Source organism: Macrobrachium nipponense, chromosome 42, assembly GCF_015104395.2.
Source record: "Macrobrachium nipponense isolate FS-2020 chromosome 42, ASM1510439v2, whole genome shotgun sequence".
NCBI classification, from domain to species: Eukaryota; Metazoa; Arthropoda; class Malacostraca; order Decapoda; family Palaemonidae; genus Macrobrachium; species Macrobrachium nipponense.
In genome coordinates this window covers 20,884,242-20,903,033 of record NC_061103.1, presented here as the reverse complement: position 1 = coordinate 20,903,033, position 18,792 = coordinate 20,884,242, and the positions used below count along the sequence as shown (strand labels likewise).

General features: G+C 36.2%; 1 protein-coding gene across 1 annotated transcript in view; it reads left to right on the top strand.

Annotated features, from left to right (window-relative positions):
* Positions 1-18,792, top strand: part of LOC135213012 (TWiK family of potassium channels protein 7-like) — a 61,546-nt gene that overhangs the window by 25,537 nt on the left and 17,217 nt on the right. The window contains 2 exon segments of the mRNA XM_064246790.1: positions 12,867-13,960; positions 18,454-18,585. Of these exon segments, the coding sequence (XP_064102860.1) occupies positions 13,814-13,960; positions 18,454-18,585 (279 nt within the window). The 5' untranslated portion in view covers positions 12,867-13,813.

Here is an 18,792-nt window from a genome sequence, read left to right as displayed (position 1 = left end):
AAACACAATTCCTATCCGTTATTAGTTATTACCTAACCGTTATTAGTTATTACCTAACTGTTATTAGTTGCAACTAATAAAAATATAACACTTTACCTTATTGGTATACCAACTTCTTTCTCTCTTGCTGCAGCTTGTATATTACACTTTCACAAAAACCAGGCGCCGTTACGAAATGTTTGTTCAGATTCCACAAAAGAAATTAAAATAACACTAAATAAACTCTAAGAAATATCAAATATGAAATTCTCACAAGTTACGAGTGACCAATTTACGTTACGTTAATATAATCTCGATGTCGAGAGAGAGAGAGAGAGAGAGAGAGAGAGATCTAACTGCCTCGAGGTTCTATGATCGAATAAAATCTCTTCCTTGACGGAAGCTGGAGAGGGCAGATGTCAAAACGTTTTTGGCACGAAAGCTTCCAGAAAGTTCTGAAATCTGATGCAATCTCACATACAAAATGTGCAATTCCCACGTGGGACTTGACAAAGACATACGCGTACAAGACGAGTCTGTAAAAAAAAAAGACGTTTTCGAGGCTGAACGACAATAAGATTGACATGTTTTGATAACAACGCAAGACTCAATTCTCTCGCTATCACTTGCGTTGACAGATTTAGGAAAGCAAACGGATCTCGCAGACACTCCAACCTTAAAGTGTCGATCGAAAAGACAAAGATCTCTCTCTTTTTATGTTCTACATTAATATATATATATTCTTTTACAACATGCAATGCAAAATCTGAACACACATTTTAAAACATCCTATTCTAAGCTATCTAGGAATCTGAAAAAATGTTACACAATCTACATGACATTTCAAAGAAGGGAAACATGCATTTTTAAAGTAGCAATATATAATATAATAAACAGGAGAAAGCACTTGGTACTAACCTTTTGCCTGTCATTTTCCTGTGGTATTCGGTAGTATAATGAAGTATATATATATATATATATATATATATATATATATATATATATAATATATATATTATATATATATATATATATATATTATATAGTATGAGAGAGAGAGAGAGAGAGACTGGCCAGTCCTATAAGCTTTTTGTGCCAGGTCATCAGGGTCCCAAAAGTTCTGAGAACTTGCAGCATGCAAATGACCTGCGGAATGGAGTACAAAGAATTGGGTTCTTAAAAGAGGTATATAGCTATGGTCAGTGATCTCTGATAAAATGTTCAAACGTTAAACTGCCTCGTTTTATCTCCGGTTGAGGAGGTCATCGATGTCCTAATTTGAAAAAAAGAAATGAAGAGTCAATTTGCTTGCTTATAAGAATTACCTTTATAAAAGAAATTGTCTGTTATAAAGTGCTGAATTAATGAGGAAAAGATGGTTGAAGATATACAGCTTAAAGTCCAGTGTATTAATGCAGGTGATAAATAATATTGCCCCAGAATTCTCCTGGATGGAAATTGTCAAGCGCCTCAGTGGCGTGATCGGTATGGTCTTGGCCAGCCACCTCGGTGGCCGGGAGTTCGATTCTCGGGCATTCCACTGAGGGGTCAGAGATGTGTGTTTTTGGTGATAGAAGTTCACTCTCGACGTGGTTCGGAAGTCACGTAAAGCCGTTGGTCCCGTTGGCGTATAACCACTGGTATCGAGCAGCGTAAGAACACCATGCAAACAAACAAGCTAGAAATTGTCCTAAAATTTAAAAAAAATGGAGCAGACAAACTTCCGCTCTTTTATAATATGCTGGAAATCAGCGTCACGGATTTTCTGATGTAAATCCAGCGTCACGATTTATGAAATTTGTAGGTTTCTCGGAAATCAGCGTCACGGATTTATGATGGTAAATTTACAGGGCGTTCAGGATTTATGATGGTAAAGTTCTTTCCGTTCACGGATTTTATGATGGTAAATTTCCAGCGTCACGGATTTGTAAAAATGTATTCCAGGGCGGTCACGGATTTGGAATGTATTTGCCGCGTCCACGATTTATGATGGTAAATTTCCAGCGTCACGGATTTATGATGAAACCATCCAGGCCCGTCACCGGATTTATGAGGTAAATTTCCGCAGCGTTTCGATTTTATGTAAATTTCCAGCTCACCGATTTTATGTGGTATTTCCAGCGTTTCCACGATTTTATGATGGTAAATTTCCAGCGGTTTCCACTGGATTTATGATGGTAGTCTTTCCAGCGTTTCACGATTTGATGTAAATTCCAGCGTCACCGATTTAATGGAAATTGTATTTCCAGCGTTTTCCACGATTTGTAAATTTGTATTTTCCAGACTTTCCACGATTTTATTGGAAATTTGGTATTTCAGGTCACGGATTTTAAATTTTGATTTGTAAATTTCCAGCGTCACGGATTTATGATGGTAAGTCTCATTTCAGCATGATTTAACAAAGAAATGTGGCGCACTGTAAAGACATTGCCACAAGTTACTCTGTTCTATAACTGGTGATTTCCGCCATTTGTCGAGTTCCCCAAGGCATTGCGTGCGACCACAGGAAACTAGTACTTGTCGGAATGATCAAGCTCTCGTCCTTGCCATGAAGTGTTTTAATGTAAGGCAAGGTGAGATTGATAACGTTCTTCCTCTTACGACTATTTTTAATCGGATATATATACAACTTCAAGAAAAGTAAATTACAAAGTTCCTCCTCCTACGCAGAGCCTGGGAAGAATAACTTTAACTTTTTGTTTGACGTTTGACCTTCGAAACTTGACGTGTTTGCTTGCGATAAAGCAGTGTGCACAGAGTCACTGTGCGCAGAATTGTAATCTAACGAAATCATTTAACGGCCTTCCATTTAATTAAATGGTATATCTCATACTTACGCCAGGACTTTTTTCATTATAATTATAGTGGAACTTCGGGATATTACGCGTCATCGACATTTTCAATCTCCTTTGCTTGTACCTTAGTTGTTTTAAGATTAAGCTGGCCTTGGCCAGCACGGGCTCTTGCTCACAGAGCAGCCCGTAAATTGTACCTTAGAAAAAAAATATCGTAGGGGAATAGTGCCGTCAGTGCAGCTCACTCGGCACACTGTAGGCATGACTTTAGGTTCTTTGCTGCATCCCCTTTCATTCCTTTTATTGCCACTCCAATCATATTCTGTTTCTTCCTTCTTGTTATCCACCCTCTCCTAACAATTGTTTCATAAAACAACTGCGACGTTTTCCCCCTATTGCTCCTTGCAAACCTCTACTCTGAAGTTCCGTTTCAGCGCTGAATGACCGCGTAGGTCCCAGCGCTATGCTTTAGGCCTAAATCATATATTCCATTCCATTCCATTGGAAGAAAATAAGTTTTTTTTTTTATCTTAGACAAAGGATGTGTTGCAAATTCCTTTATTTAAACTCTGACCACAGGAAAATAAACGCCTTACTCATTTATGGAAATGAGACATAAACACTTCGTCGACAGCTTACGGCTCGCGCAAGTATTTCGTCACAGAGACATACTACAATGATTTCAGTCACTTAGAAAATATGTGAAATTCATCTTTGTACTGCAAAAATGCTGTGACGTCATCCAGGTTATTATACTGTCCTAATAAATGGGATCTCTTCGTTCTGTATTTCCCTTTACTTCCTCTTGCTTCTTCCTAATGAACACCATGTTCTTTGGAAGTTTGAATTTCGAGTGAATAAGCCCTTTAGGTTCGTTCCATATGAATTAAGTTCATCTACTGAATAATAATAATAATGATAATAATAGTACAGGTTTTATTGAAAATAATGGCTATTTCAGTCGCGTTTATTTTATATATAGAAGTTTCTCTATTCAGTAGTAAGACGAATAGAGAAACATCTATACTCGGTTTTTTTTCCATCTGTCCAGCCGCCTGTGGTGTTTGCGTATGGTAACACTGCGTCCGGGGCTTTAGATAGTCACATTCAGCTTACATTCAACAATAACAACAATATCCTATTTCGAATATTAACGGTGTAATTCGCATACAGTAAATTATTAAAACGCTTTTCAGTTGCAAATGTACACCCAAATATCCTTTTATTTACCTAAAATTTACACATAGCGTAACTATTTAAAGCCCGGGAAGCAGTGTTACCATGTGAAAACACCACAGGTGGATGGACAGATGAAAAAAAACAGAGTATAGGCAAAGTAAACGCGACTGAAATAGCCCTTATTTTCAATAAAACCTGTATTAATGAAGCAAATAATAATAATAATAATAATAATAATAATAATAATCAGGTTGTCTTTACTACTTCTTTGGTTATTCTCCTTGCCTGTGTTCAATAATCATTACTGTCGCTTATAGCCATTTATCTTAACAAGCGAGACCACTTCTGCAGCATATAGGTCTTATATACGTTCAACTCTTATATGAGTAGAATTTGCGATCATAGTTATTAACCTTTCATTTGGAAAACAATTAAGAGGTCAAATCCGCTAATGATATTATTTAAAAATAACCGACACAGACCCATAGCGTGGAATGGTGAATGTAAACAAAAAATTTACATATATTGAATAATTAAAAAAACTGACACAGACTCATTGCGTGGAATGGTGAATGTAAACAAAAGATTTACATCTAATGAATTATTAAAAAAAAAAAAACACAGACTCATTGCATGAAGTGGTGAATGTAAATGTTTTTCATCTAAGGAATCAGATTAGGTCATGAGTATTACATGAAATGGTGATTTTTTTTTTTTTACATTTGATGACTCAGATTAGGTCAAGACTATTACCTACACCATCAGAGTCAGGGGAGTAATTCAGGCTAAGGAGATGAGCCTATAAAGAGTAAATACTGGCTGTCATAAAACGGGGAATTTATTTGAACCCGTAACAGAAAAAAAAAAACCAATAAAGTAATAAAAGTAGGTACGGATAACTCAACCTAATGGGCGTCCATTGTTGATATAGCTAACTCTGAAGAAAATATAAATTTTCTCTAACACGCTTTGCGTTCTGTTGTTGTTTCTGATGAATTCTCGCTGGTAAGACTACAAACTGCTTTGTTCTTGTTCTTGTTCTTGTTGGGGGGTTAGGAAAGTCCTATGGAGGAGCCTTAAACGTTCTGAAAAGGTGTTTCGCGTTGAGTTGAAGATCCAGGATTTTTAGGACAGAATATTTATGATTTATTTATTAGAATTAAAGTGTAACAATAAATAATGTGTATGTTTAACAGGACAGAACAATTATTTCTAATGAAATACAGCGTATCTATTTTAATTTTCGTTGGTGGAACAACGCTCTATTTGACCGTAGGTTTTAGCACGCGCCCCTAATAAGATGGAGGTCGGATCACGCCTTGATTACCTTGCTCAGTTACTGTACCAGGCGCAAATGTCATTATTCGTTTAAGTACCCTGTTCAGTTTCCTGCTCTGTTTTGTTGAGGTACATTCGCCATTATTATTACTTGGTCAGTTATTGACTAATATTGACGTGCAAGAAAGGTGAATTATAAAACAAAAGAAAAAAGGACAATATAAAATCAATTCGCACAATACAGCCATACTCTTCAACATTATTATTATTATTATTATTATTATTATTATTATTATTATTATTATTATTATTATTATTATTATTATTATTATTATTTGAAGGTAGGAGACCCTCTCTCAAACATGTTTTGTTCAAGAGATTGGCACCATCACTGGTATTGATTTTATATAAAGTCTTCTCAATTCTTTTCATTATTTTCTTCAGCAGTCTTTAAAACTTATTCAAAATAAGGTTTAGAATTAAGAATGCAAAGAATAAAAATGGGATGTGAGATACCAGCGGAATTTGACCACAGAGCAGGACGAATAATACACCCGAGTTATAGCCCATAAGTGTTCCCTCGTCTCTACTATAGTCCCGCTCGAAGGATTTGGTCTTGTAGGCCTATTTCAGGAGTACTACAGTAGATACTACAGCTGTGGCGGTACACATTTGTGAGTGAATTTCAAGTTAGTGCCTCTGGGATATTTGAATGCCGCCGTCGTGGAGGAGTACTGTTGTGCTTTCGTTTTTTTTGTTTGTTAAAGAGATGGATGATACGTATATTGAGAGAGAGATTGGCATTCATTAATCATGGCCATTTTTACCATTGGTTGATTAACATTCCGATCCATTTTTACCCCCTGTTCAATTTCACCCCGTGAAAAACAGAATTGAAATCAGACCATTTTGTTGGATATAGGAAGGGGAGAAATGTAAAGATGACCGAAAACAACAGATAGGGACTAACAGAACGTACACTGTCAGTGAGCTGTGATATGAGTAGTTGTTGCTCCCTCTCTGTTAACATCAAAATGGGTTCGTTATCCATAATTTTTAAAGAATGCTGTAGAAAGACACTGTGAAGCTATAGAAGCATCTAAGGGCTTAGAATTTGTTCACTTATAAAAGGAAAACAGACACGTGTATGCATATGATATAAATATATATATATATATATATATTATATAATATATATATATATATATATATATATATATATATATATACTAATAAAAGGAGCCCATAAAAACGCCAAAATATGGAGAGCAAAATATAGAGAGAAAATACTATATTTCAGAGACTGCTGTCTCTCTCTTCAGGAAGATGAATGAGAAAAGTTACAGAAAAGGTGGTATTTATACCAAGAGATCCATCCACAGGTAAGCAAATTTAGGTCACTCCCACTGATAATCCTTCTTTAACCCTCTTAAGCGTTGGTTGAATGGAAACTTGATCAATGACATCTGAATCCCGTGCGCCCTTTGAGATGTTCATTACCTGTCGGTTTAATCAAGGCCGATTCTGTTGCTATAATATTTTCTCTCTATATTTTGGCGTTTTTATGGCCTCTTTTTATTAGAAGGAATTCTGTTGTAACAGAACATTTTTACCAGTTATATATATATATATATATATATATATATATATATATATATATATATATATATATATATATATATAATATATTTAGCAAATATATTTATATAGTGAATAACAGGTTACAGATTAAGGGGAAGTGAGAGTAGTTAAATGACTGTGGTAAAATGCGTTGCAGAAAGGGGTGAGAAATACGGGTATGACACACAGTGGTATAAAGTTGAACGTAGATTAGGACATGGAGTGAATGAAAGATGAGGAATAAAAGGTAGGAGATGTTGGAGCTGGCGGACCTGAATGAGCATGAAGAGAGAGAGAGAGAGAGAGACTTGTCCTTGCGTCTAGTTGCAATTGATTCGGTACATCCGTCCATGGTTCATCACTACAGAGCATAAATGGCGATGAAGCTAAGATCCCTCATAAAAACAGTTTAGTGCATCATTTTTCCTTCTTCAAAAGACCCATAACTTCCGGGTCTGAATTCTCTTAGGGTGCAAACAGTTTTACGTAGGGACTTCCAGTAGGCCTACGTTCGTTAATGACAATTTTGTTCTTTTCAAGTTTGTAAGTTTTGGATTTGGGTCTCCCGGCGAAATAAATTGAACTGATCGAGTCAATTTCGGTTTCTTGATTCTTGAAGAATACAAAACTTTTTAATTCTCTTTATTAATTCATTATTTTTTCCTTTTTAATAAGCGAGATCTCATCTTTCTTTATTTCCCTTAACCTCTCTTACTTCTTCCTATGAACACCATATTCTTTGGAAGCTTGAATTTCAAGTCAGTGGCCCCTTTGCTGGGCTTCTTCCATATGAATAGGGTTCATCTAGTGAATGATAATAGTAAAAATAATAATAAATATTCTTTTCCTGATGTAACATTTGCCTCCAAAGCTTAAGAAAGCTGATTCACGCCAAGGAATAAAAATAAACAAAGATCGAGGAACTCGACAAAACTGCAGACGAATTTCCTTTGATCACAGCACATTACCAAACAACCCCTTCTGCACCGCCCTGACCTGTCATTACCCTCGAAGTAATTATGTTTATAGTCCGGCATTCCCTTAATACCAGCGACCTCTCTCTCTCTCTCTCTCTCTCTCTCTCTCTCTCTCTCTCTCTCTCTCTCGTGTTAAAACGCCCAAGAGGCATGGTACGACTCCGTGTTACTCTTAGAACTCTGTACTCGTAGATATTGTACATTGTCATAAAAAAATTCAAGAACTATAATTAGATGTATATGTGTGTGTGGAATTTTATTATATATATATATATATATATATATATATATATATATATATATATATATATATATATATATACGTATATTTAGACGTCTATAAGTTTAACTACGTGATAAAAGGAGCTTGGATAAGTCATCCTCCCTGGCTGACGTCAAGTAAGATTATGGCGCTCTTAAGTTCACTCCAGAACAGAGACAGTATTGCCTGACTCGCGGACAAACGTCTGGGAATCATATTTAAACTGAATCCCTTTTGTTAGCTGAGTTCGTTAACATTATTACGATATATGTGTGACTGAGTAAACGCCTTCATTTTTCTTTTCTTTTCTTTGGTTGAGAGTGGATCACTGATAAACAATTTACTTACAGAAAATGGATTCGTGTGTTTCCCAAATCGTTTAACCTGGCTCTTTTTTTTTTTTGAGGATAGAACAGGGGTTCTTAACGGCGGGTATCCATATCCCTTTGGGGTATGAGAACCACACGCTATGGGTATGGGACTATATCTCTGGATATTTGTATATACCTAATTTTAATGTGTCAATACGTACATGAGGACATTTTGTAAATAAATAACTATATAAAACTATATATGCTTTTGGTTTTCTTGTATGTTCTATTCCTAGTTATTCATACCCAAAGTATGTATTAAACTATATATTTTAAATTGTCAACAAATAGGACTTAAGCAAAGGGGTATGGAACCAAATTGGGCAGTTCATTGGGGGTCTGGAGTCATCAAAATGTTAAAAACCCCTGGAATAGAACATAAGATTTAGGCAAAAGGCCAAGCGCTGAGACCTATGAGGTCATTCAGCGCTGAAAGGAAAATTGACAGTAAAAAGGTTACAAAGGTGCAACAGGAGGAAGACCTCGTCGTTGCACAATGAAACAATTGTTAGGAGAGGGTGGAGAGTAAGATGGAAGAAAGAGAATATGAATGGAGGTACTGTAAAAGGAATGAAGGGGGAAGCATAGCTCTTGTTTAGAGGGGTGTCGTTCCAATTTTCTCTGTGGCCAAGATGGCCTGGCAAAACATGACCGTCTCCTTTTGTAAATAGAAATAAAATTCTCCTAAGTTGAAAAACATCTATGATGCCAACCCAGCCATTTTTTCCTAATAAATTTCTCCCATTGGGAGACAGTACCGTTAGTGCACCTCACGTGGTGCGATGTAGGCATTACTTGAGGTTTTTTGCAGCGTCCCCTTAGCCCCTAGCTACAACCCTCTTTCATTCATTTTACTGTACCTCCGTTCATATTCTCTTTCTTCCATCTTACTGTCCACCCTTCTTAGCAATTGTTTCATAGTGCAACTGCTTTGAGGTTTTCCTCCTGTAACACCTTTCAAACCTTTTACTGTCCATTTCCGTTTCAGCGCTGAATGGCCTTAGTTACCCCTGTGCTTGGCATGGATGTCAAAAGTCTATAAATCTATAAATCAATAAATCAATCCTAATAAATTTCAGTCATACCAACAGAATGAAGTCCCACATACATGCAAACCTAAGGCGTTTATTCTCTCTCCATAAGGGTACACGACCAGAGTGGTGAGGAAAGATATTAAACTGCAAGAACCCTTTCTCTTGAGATAAACGAATTTGCGATGAAGAGCCAAGAAGTTCCTCATCTGTCAGTCTGTCTGGCGCTGGCATTTGGACAAAAGTTTCCGCTTGGAGAAATGACTTGCTGTGTTTGTTGCAATTTATTTCTGTCTTAGATTTGAAATGCATTACCCTCAGTAGAGATGTGTTTGTTTTCTTGAATTGCTTTGGAATTGTATACGATTTTCATCAGGCATTCACTCCGATATTTTTTTTTTAATTAGGTAGAGATCTTAACTACGAGTAGGTGGTTTCAGTTATTTCCTACCGCCAAAAGGTCCAAGTGATTTTGGTAATTGAGAACGTGTTTATATTTCATAGTCATCCTCATTACTGTTGCTAGTTATAAATACATACATGCATACACACACACACATATATATATTTTAGGGTCTGTAATGCATTAATTGTATTTACATTATTCCTAGTGGGAATTAACGTTTCGGTTTTCACACGTTTCGGATTTCATGGGAGGTTCTGGAACGGATTATGTACGAAAAGCGAGGTTCCACTGTATGTATGTATATATATATATATATATATATATATATATATATATATATAATATATATATATATATATATTATATATATATGTATATATATTTATAAAATATACAATTTTATATATAATAATTCTTATAATTTGTTTCTGTTAGCTTTACAACAGCACCAATATGAAGTGATTGTGCCTATAGCTGTCGAACTTCTCAGTTCCAGAGGTCCTTTATTCCTCACAATTGTAACCTTGTATTTCAGTCATTTGCTTACATGTTTATTTGATTATTTATTAACTTGTCAGTCTATTTTTGATTTTCTAATAATTGTTCTCTACCTTTTGTGTTTCTTATTACCTTCTGTTACTGCTTTCATATGAATGCCATATTCTTTGGAAGCCTGGCTTTCAAGTCAATGGTCCCCATGGTCTTGCTCCACATGGGTAGGGTTCATAATAATAATAATAATAATAATAATAATAATAATAGTAATGATTATGTTCTAAGGGGTCCACAATAATAAAAAAAATCTTTTAAGAATTCGTGTATGATTTAAAAACCACTTTTCAAAACTTTCGAACTCTTCCCTGATTTCATACAGGGAAGGGTTTGAAAGTTTGTAAAGTGTTTTTAAATTATACACGATATCTTAAAAATCTTTCTTTTTATTGTGGACTCCTTAGAACATTATATATACTCTTGTGAATGAGGGGTTTTCCCAAATAATAATAATAGATTTATATTTTCCTAAAAGTTCTTGTGGACAGCATTCAGGAGGGCTATTCATACAAAACTACATTAGAAAATTTAAAGCCAGGCCCTGGCCAGTAAATTAGAGGTTTATAATTGATAATATTTTAGTATAAACCACAGTACATATTAAATCTATATCCTGTCCTGAGATTATATTTTCTGTATTTAATCTAATTTCATCTCATTTGGTTATTTCATTCAGTTTACTGGGAAAAAGGGGGATTATAGACCATCTAAATCGGACGCAACGCGTTGGGCGATAACGCGAATTGCAGGTTTTTGATGGCGTTCATACGCCGATCTGTACTGCTGCGTCGGTCTCAACATCTGGTTTCTATTGCTCCCTTGGTCGTGACAGAGGTCCTCGTCAGCGGGGGGAACGATGGAGTCTCCCATTTCTGCCTTGTTTCGTCTGGTGTTTCATATGAAATGACGCATACGGCTTTTTCTTTAGGTGCGAGCGCGATCCACTGAGACAAGTCGGCCAGAGAATGACGTCAAGCGGGCTCATCACAGACTGGCCCCACTCACTACTGGTGGCTGATCAGTACAACAGAACGTTCGACCATCCTTCTTCGTCTTTGCATTGATAGTTTCAGTTAATTGTAATCTACCAGTAACCTAATTATTTATCAGTGTCAGTTATCCTGCCTGCGATGAGCCCGCTTGACGTCATTGGGTCGTGGGAACGAGTACTCGAGAACGTGGACCGGAATTTTGTAGGAGGTTATGTTAGGCTGGATGTCCTTGTAAACAAAAGCCACATCAACATTCATTATGCGCATGTTCTTACAGTAATTGATCTGTTGATAAACATTATTATTGCTATTTAAAGCGCGCACAATCGTGTGCGATATGCTTCCAAAATACATAACATACATTACATGTTACGATACTAATTATATATTATATATAATATATACATATATAATATATATATATATAATTATATATATATATATATATATAATATATATATATATGTATTTATATATATATATAGATATATATATATATAATATTCACATCACCATAATTCATATACATGCTTTAAGCCACAAATGTCCTTTAACATACAATTCGCTCTACTTCAGAATTAATATATTTTCATATATGTTAACTGAAGGGGAATTTTTAGTTGATAATAATTTCGTCCTCTCGTGGATTCGAACCAGTGTGAACTCGAAAATGTAGAATATGCTACGAAAGTACTTGTTCCAAGTCCCTGTTTCACTTACGTTTCTGCCGTGGATTCAAGGATACATACAGGATATACATACATACATACATACCTACATACATAATATATATAAATATATATTCTATATATTATATAATTATATATCATATATATAATATTATATATATACCTATAATATAATATTCATATATTATATTATAATATATATAATTTATAATACTTATAATATATCTATTAACATACATGACATACCTACATAACTTAACATAAACATACATACATACATACATATATATATAATATATATATAATAATATAATATATATATATATATCTATTATATTATTATATATATTATATATCTAACATAATACATCATACCTACAACATACATAACATCCATACACACATATATATATATATATTATAATATATATAATATATAATAAATTATATAATATATATACATATATATATATATTATATAATTAATATATTATATATATTATATATTATATATACATACATACTACATACATCTATATATATATATATATATATATATATATATATATATATCTTAAAACACACAGATCTGTATACACTAATACCTTGTGGGTAATTATTTTAATATTTGCATAGGTTCTAAGTAAAGTTAACAAGGTTTATTTTATCCTATTTTGATTCCCAAAATGTTTCAATTTCTCCTACTAACTACTTATTTATATTTTTCTTATTCAGGTACGCACAAGACGGTGGGTGGAGAAGATTCATCAGCACACCAGACGTTGTTGCACCATTAAATGGGTATTCCATTGCACTAATGTTGAATTATCAACGGGAATAGATATCACGATGAACCGTTTATACGTAGACTGATCACGGAATGATCGCCGAAGTTTAACAGCCACTGGAAAAATGATTGTAGCTGTCGTTTCAATAATGAGATTTTAATACTGTGTTTAATTTGTAGCCAGATGGGATTCAAGAGCAAGTACTCGTGCGAAAAAATTAATGCCTGAGTATTGGAACCGTGAATTATAGGCTAATAACAGTGATGTATTTGACTCTTTATATTTGAAATCATAAAAACTGTAAAGCTGGGTACCGAGCTGGTTGGCAAAATTGATTTACGTTGATCAATCTGATCAGATTTTCAGGTTCATTAAAGGTAAAAAATATGATTAAAACTGTAAACTGAAGATGGGGAAAGAAATAGTGACAAAAAACTGGAATACAAGGAATCCATTATTCGTCCTCAGAGATTTATTTCAGATATTAAGATTTATTTCGGATATTAAGATTTATTTGGGATATTAGCGTCTATTGAATCGGAAGTGTTTCATGAAAAGATTATAAGTGCAAGAAAAAGTAGAAAGAAAAACATTGCTGAGAGATGCTTACGCATCGCAGCAACCTTCAAGTGATGGATAAATAATAGCAGTCAATTGAAGAAGGAAACGTAAGTACCTACGTAAAAGCTTTTTGTTCTTCTTCTTGTCTAATGAAGAAAATGGCCGAGACATTTAGAAGACTCCAGCAAGGTGTCTGACGGACGTTGAAGAAAGGGAGCGAGGTAGAGAGGACCCCATAAAATCTCCCGAGGTTCCCCTTTTCGAAAGAATTCCAGAAGACGCCGATCATCGGGTCAACGACTTCATCTCCTCCGATCCGGCCGACCATAAACGATGTGCCGGGGAGCGGAGATGGAAATGGGCGTGGCCCCTGTGCCTGCCACCCCTCGGTGGGTGGCGTGGGCCACCCGCCTTCAGAAGAGCGCGCCTCAGGCGGCGCTCTTCCTCTTCTTCGTCGTCTACACGGTCGCCGGGGCGAAGGTGAGGAGGCCAGATTCAGATCTCAATTAATGCTTCTTTGTTCTTTTTTTTTTCTTCTTTTTTTTTTGAGGAAAAAACTTTGAGAATTCCTCCGTGAAATCCAGTTAAATGCACTCACATAGCGATGATATACACTAAAATTTAGGTATATCTTAGTTTAACCACACCAGTGAGCTGATTATAACAGCTCTCCTAGGGCTGGCCCGAAGAAGGATTAGATATTTGTACATGGCCAGGAACCAATTGGTTACTTTTAGCAACGGGACTTACAGCTTAGTGTGGGATCCGAACCACATTATATAGAGAAATGAATTTCTTATCGCCAGAAATAAATTCCTCTGATTCCTCATTGGCAGAGCGGAGAAGCGAACTCGGACTACCAAATCGGTAAGTGAGCACGTAACCCACTCGTCCAACGAGGAACTCATCTGGCGTACTAAATGCTAACAAATAACAACTAGGAGATTTGCATAAGAATTTCTAATTACTTATTTAAAATCAAAGCATACGTAAGTGACTAATGAAATTTGAAGAACCTTCAATGGAAAATTCTTCTTATGATTCATACAGACTGCTTGTTCTGCCTTTTGTGGTTGGGATAAGTTACTGCAAGCATTGTCATTATTGGATAGACGCTACCATTGCACACATAATTCCCTTTTCTTGTTCATTTGAGGTTATTTCAAAGTTCTCCGATACAGAGGCCCTTGGAGTCAAATAAATTTCGCTCGTCAGTATTGATACTAAAAATATCATTATTTACTAAGCTTCTGTAAAATACAAATAAGCTGACTGACTATCCAGCACAGCATCTACCCACCCCATATGAACCGTTAAATGTTCAAGAATCACTTAAATTAGTATTGTGGACATGAATGATAAATCCGAGACGGTCTGTCTAAACTTAAGTTGTTTGTTTGTATGGTGCTTTTACGTTGCAAGGAACCAGTGGTTATTCAGCAACGGGACCAACGGCTTTACGTGACTTCCGAACCACGTCGAGAGTGAACTTCTATCACCAGAAATACACATCTCTCACTCCTCAATGGAATGGCCGAGAATCGAACCCGCGACCACCGAGGTGGGACGCTAATACCATACCAACCACGCCGCTGAGGCGCTTTAAACTTAAGTTGTGATAAATAAGCAGCCATCTCGAAACGGGTTTCAACACTTTCCATTTTCTCAGATATTAGAAACTTAACTTACAACATTGAAACATGAAGGAAATTTTCACCTTAGTCAATTCAGATACTGGCATCGACTCAGTTGCTCAGCTCGCTCTCTTTGTCGTTTTAATAAACAATAACATTGCCTTCCTTCTGTTCAGTAGCTTGCACTGTTGTGTCAGTTGATTTTGGGACTTTTTATGTTTTATTTGGCTTTGATTTCAAGGGATAACGTGTCCTCATCTTGATATAGGAACCTATTTCCCATCTGGACTCTCTCCCTGCTCCTGTTTCTCCTGACTTTTACAGCCATCTCTCCTTTCACTCGTCTCATTTTCTTTCCCATTTTCTCGCTTTCTTCAAGCCCGGGCTAGAAAATGGCAGAGGGTTAGCCATCCCGTTGACCTTGGCCTTCGAGAGATGAAAATCTTTTTTCGTAATTTACCGAAGAAGTCTTCTAATCCAGTCGCAGGCAGACTTTTTTTTTATTATTCCTGTAACACAGCCTGAGAAAACGCAACACCAAAAGTCCATAAAAAGATGAGAGACATCTGACGGCGTCTAGAATTCTCCTACAGCCTCAACCTTCTCCCCCCCCTCACCCTTCCAACCTCCCCTCTTCCCCCTCTCCCCTCCTCTCCCCAGTGAATCACAAATGCGAAACGCCTTTGTTGTGTTCCAGACATCTCTTAACAAGACGTGACTTCTTCCAGACACTGGGGACGATTTCCTTTTCTGGAAGAGGAGGAGGAGGAGGAGGCCCAATTAATTAACGCTTCTAAATCATTCTCGTACGTCATAAAAGTTGCAGAATTAAGATCATTAGAATCAAGAGCGAAGTATTTGTTGCTTACGGTATGTTAACCCTTAGTCATGGACGAAAGCAAGCTATGAAACTGGTAAATACTGGATCGTCATTTTCATAAACTTGTATATATTCATATATGTACATAGATCGACTCATTAAGACAATCAAAATGATATAGTCAACATTCTAAATATAGTGTGAATCAGATTATTTCGATAATGAACATAATTCTCTTGTCATTGCATTTTAAATTCTCTCTCTCTCTCTCTCTCTCTCTCTCTCTCTCTCTCTCTCTCTCTCTCTCTAGCGCCTCAGTGGCGTGATCGGTATAGTCTTGGCCTGCCACCGAGTCTCGGGCACTCCATTGAGTTATGAGAGATGTGTATTTCTGGTGATAGAAATTCGCTCTCGGCGTGGTTCGGAAGTCACGTAAAGCCGTTGGTCCCGTTGCTGGATAACCACTGGTTCCATGCAAACAAATAAAATCTCTCTCTCTCTCTCTCTCTCTCTCTCTCTCTCAGCTCAAATGTCGCTATTATATTTAACTTATTTTTTTACAATTATGATCAAATCACTAGACCAAAACTTGTAATGTAATCTCTGTATAATATTGTTTGATTTGTTATGGTCACATTACATGAGTAATTAATCAGATGTTCAAATGTTAAAACAATTCATATTAAAGTGTAATATATCCTGGTTTTCTAGTAATCATAATTTATATTATATATAACACCGTTATTAGCTTTGAAAAAAAAATCATCTAACCTAGGGACTGAATGTAACAATTCCCTGACCAATGCTTCGGTCGAAGGCTCATTAATATTCCTATATCCTTTTAGGGAGTGAGGAAGCCTTTTTGCCCTGACGGCAGTTCCTGTAGGGAAAAAAGAAGACGCTTTTAGGGAAATTGCCCCTGTCTGATCCCAAGAAGCGTCGTTCGTGTAGTTTGGAGAATAGTTGGTCAACGGAGGGGACCAGTTTTTTGTTTACCCTAGATTCGGACAGAAGTCAGGATTTAAGCTTGGATGAGGAAGGAGTCAGAATGGTCTTCATACAAATCTGTTTGTAATTTGTTTCATACGAGTGGTTTGAATTTATCTACTCGTAAACTTTATTCTTTAGGTAAAAGAACATGTATTGGACATTTCTTCGCAAAAATTTTATTCTTTGTTTCTCATATATATTTTTAGTTTCCTGTAAAAGAAAACTATTGAGATGGCTTTGTCTGTCCTACCGCACTTTTTCTGTCCGCCCTCAGATCTTAAAGATTACTGAGGCTAGAGGGCTGTAAATTGGATGTTGATCATCCACCTTCTAATCATCTGACATACCAAATTGCAGCCCTCTAGCCTGATTAGTGTTGATGTTATTCAGGGTTAAATTTAACCATAATCATGCATCTGGCAATGATATAGGACGGGTTAAAGTTTGATGGACCGCGGCTCGTACAGCATTATGCCGAGACCACCGAAGGATAGATCTATTTTCGATGGCCTAGCCCTTAGATTATACGCAGTACAGAAAACTCAATTGCCCCGAAGAAAACTTCGGCGCATATTTACTTGTTTGATGTTATCATCACACAAGACAGTATGGTTGGAATACTGACAACAACTCAAGTACGTCAAAACCAATGCAGGCATCGTTTGCACTGACACCTGGTGGAGAGAGAGTGAGAAATTCTAATGGCAATTCTTTTTCAAAGCACTGATAATACTCAGTCGTTGGTTTTTAATGGCAGATTGCACACTGTACTTCTTCTGTGGTTTGTAGATTGTAGTGTGTCAGTTACATTTGTTTCCTCCTCTCGAATTTTGGTTCGAACTCTTGGGTAGGAAAGAAAATTTGTTTACCCTCTGAATTTTAGAATAATTCAGTGGGATGAGTATCTAGAAATATTAGAGAAATCGAGAAGTTAAGCGTTCGTTATTTAGCTGCTGTTTTTCCTTGGCTCTGTTGAATGCTGAAAGTAACCACCAGATTACATCTGTCGATCTGAGAAGCTTTCAGTTTTGCTACTAAGAGTCCCTTCATCTATCAGAAACTGAAAATTTATTATACTAATAAGTCGAAAACAAATTCAAGACTATTGAGAACCGTTTGTTATATGATTTCTTCATGATGTTGATTCACTCTTGTCCTTATTTTCATTTATTTATTTATTTATTTTCTTATTTTATTTTTTTATTTTTTTTTTACCAAACATTCCAGTTACCGAGAGAAATTTTCCCTCTGAGAAACATTATAGTTTTCTTCAGTTCGTAAACTTTAGATTAAAAGTAATGATAATAAGACTCATGAAGAATCCATCTCCAGCGTGTCTTGGTTCCATCGAACTCGCCCCTCTTTTCCAGACATTCCAGTCGCTGGAAGATAGTTTCCTTCTGGAAAGTCGTCCACCTGTAAAGAACAAAACATTAACCATGACAATAAGTAGATGCTAGAATTCGGATGATGAAGAACGCCTCTTAAATGTCATATGATTCCATAACACACGTTTGTATCTTTTCCAGATATTCCAGGCGCTGGAACATCCAGAGGAAGTCAGGTCTCAGAAGGAGGCTGGCGAGACCTTGGTCACTCGTCGAAGGAACTTCCTGGATTCTTTGATAAACCTCACTGCTCCTTCGTTCGCTGAATATAAGGTTGGTATTTCATTCCATAACAGCATAGGGAGAGTTCCCAGAACACCTCCATCCATTCAGTAAAGGTAGATTCACATCAACCGTGCATTTGATATCTAGGCCAGTCCCTTACGACGCTCCTGATCGGCTGTTGAAAAGCCAATCACAGGGCTAGAAACTCTCGGTCTCTCTCGAGAGTTCACATAGGCAGGATGTATGTTCCATCTC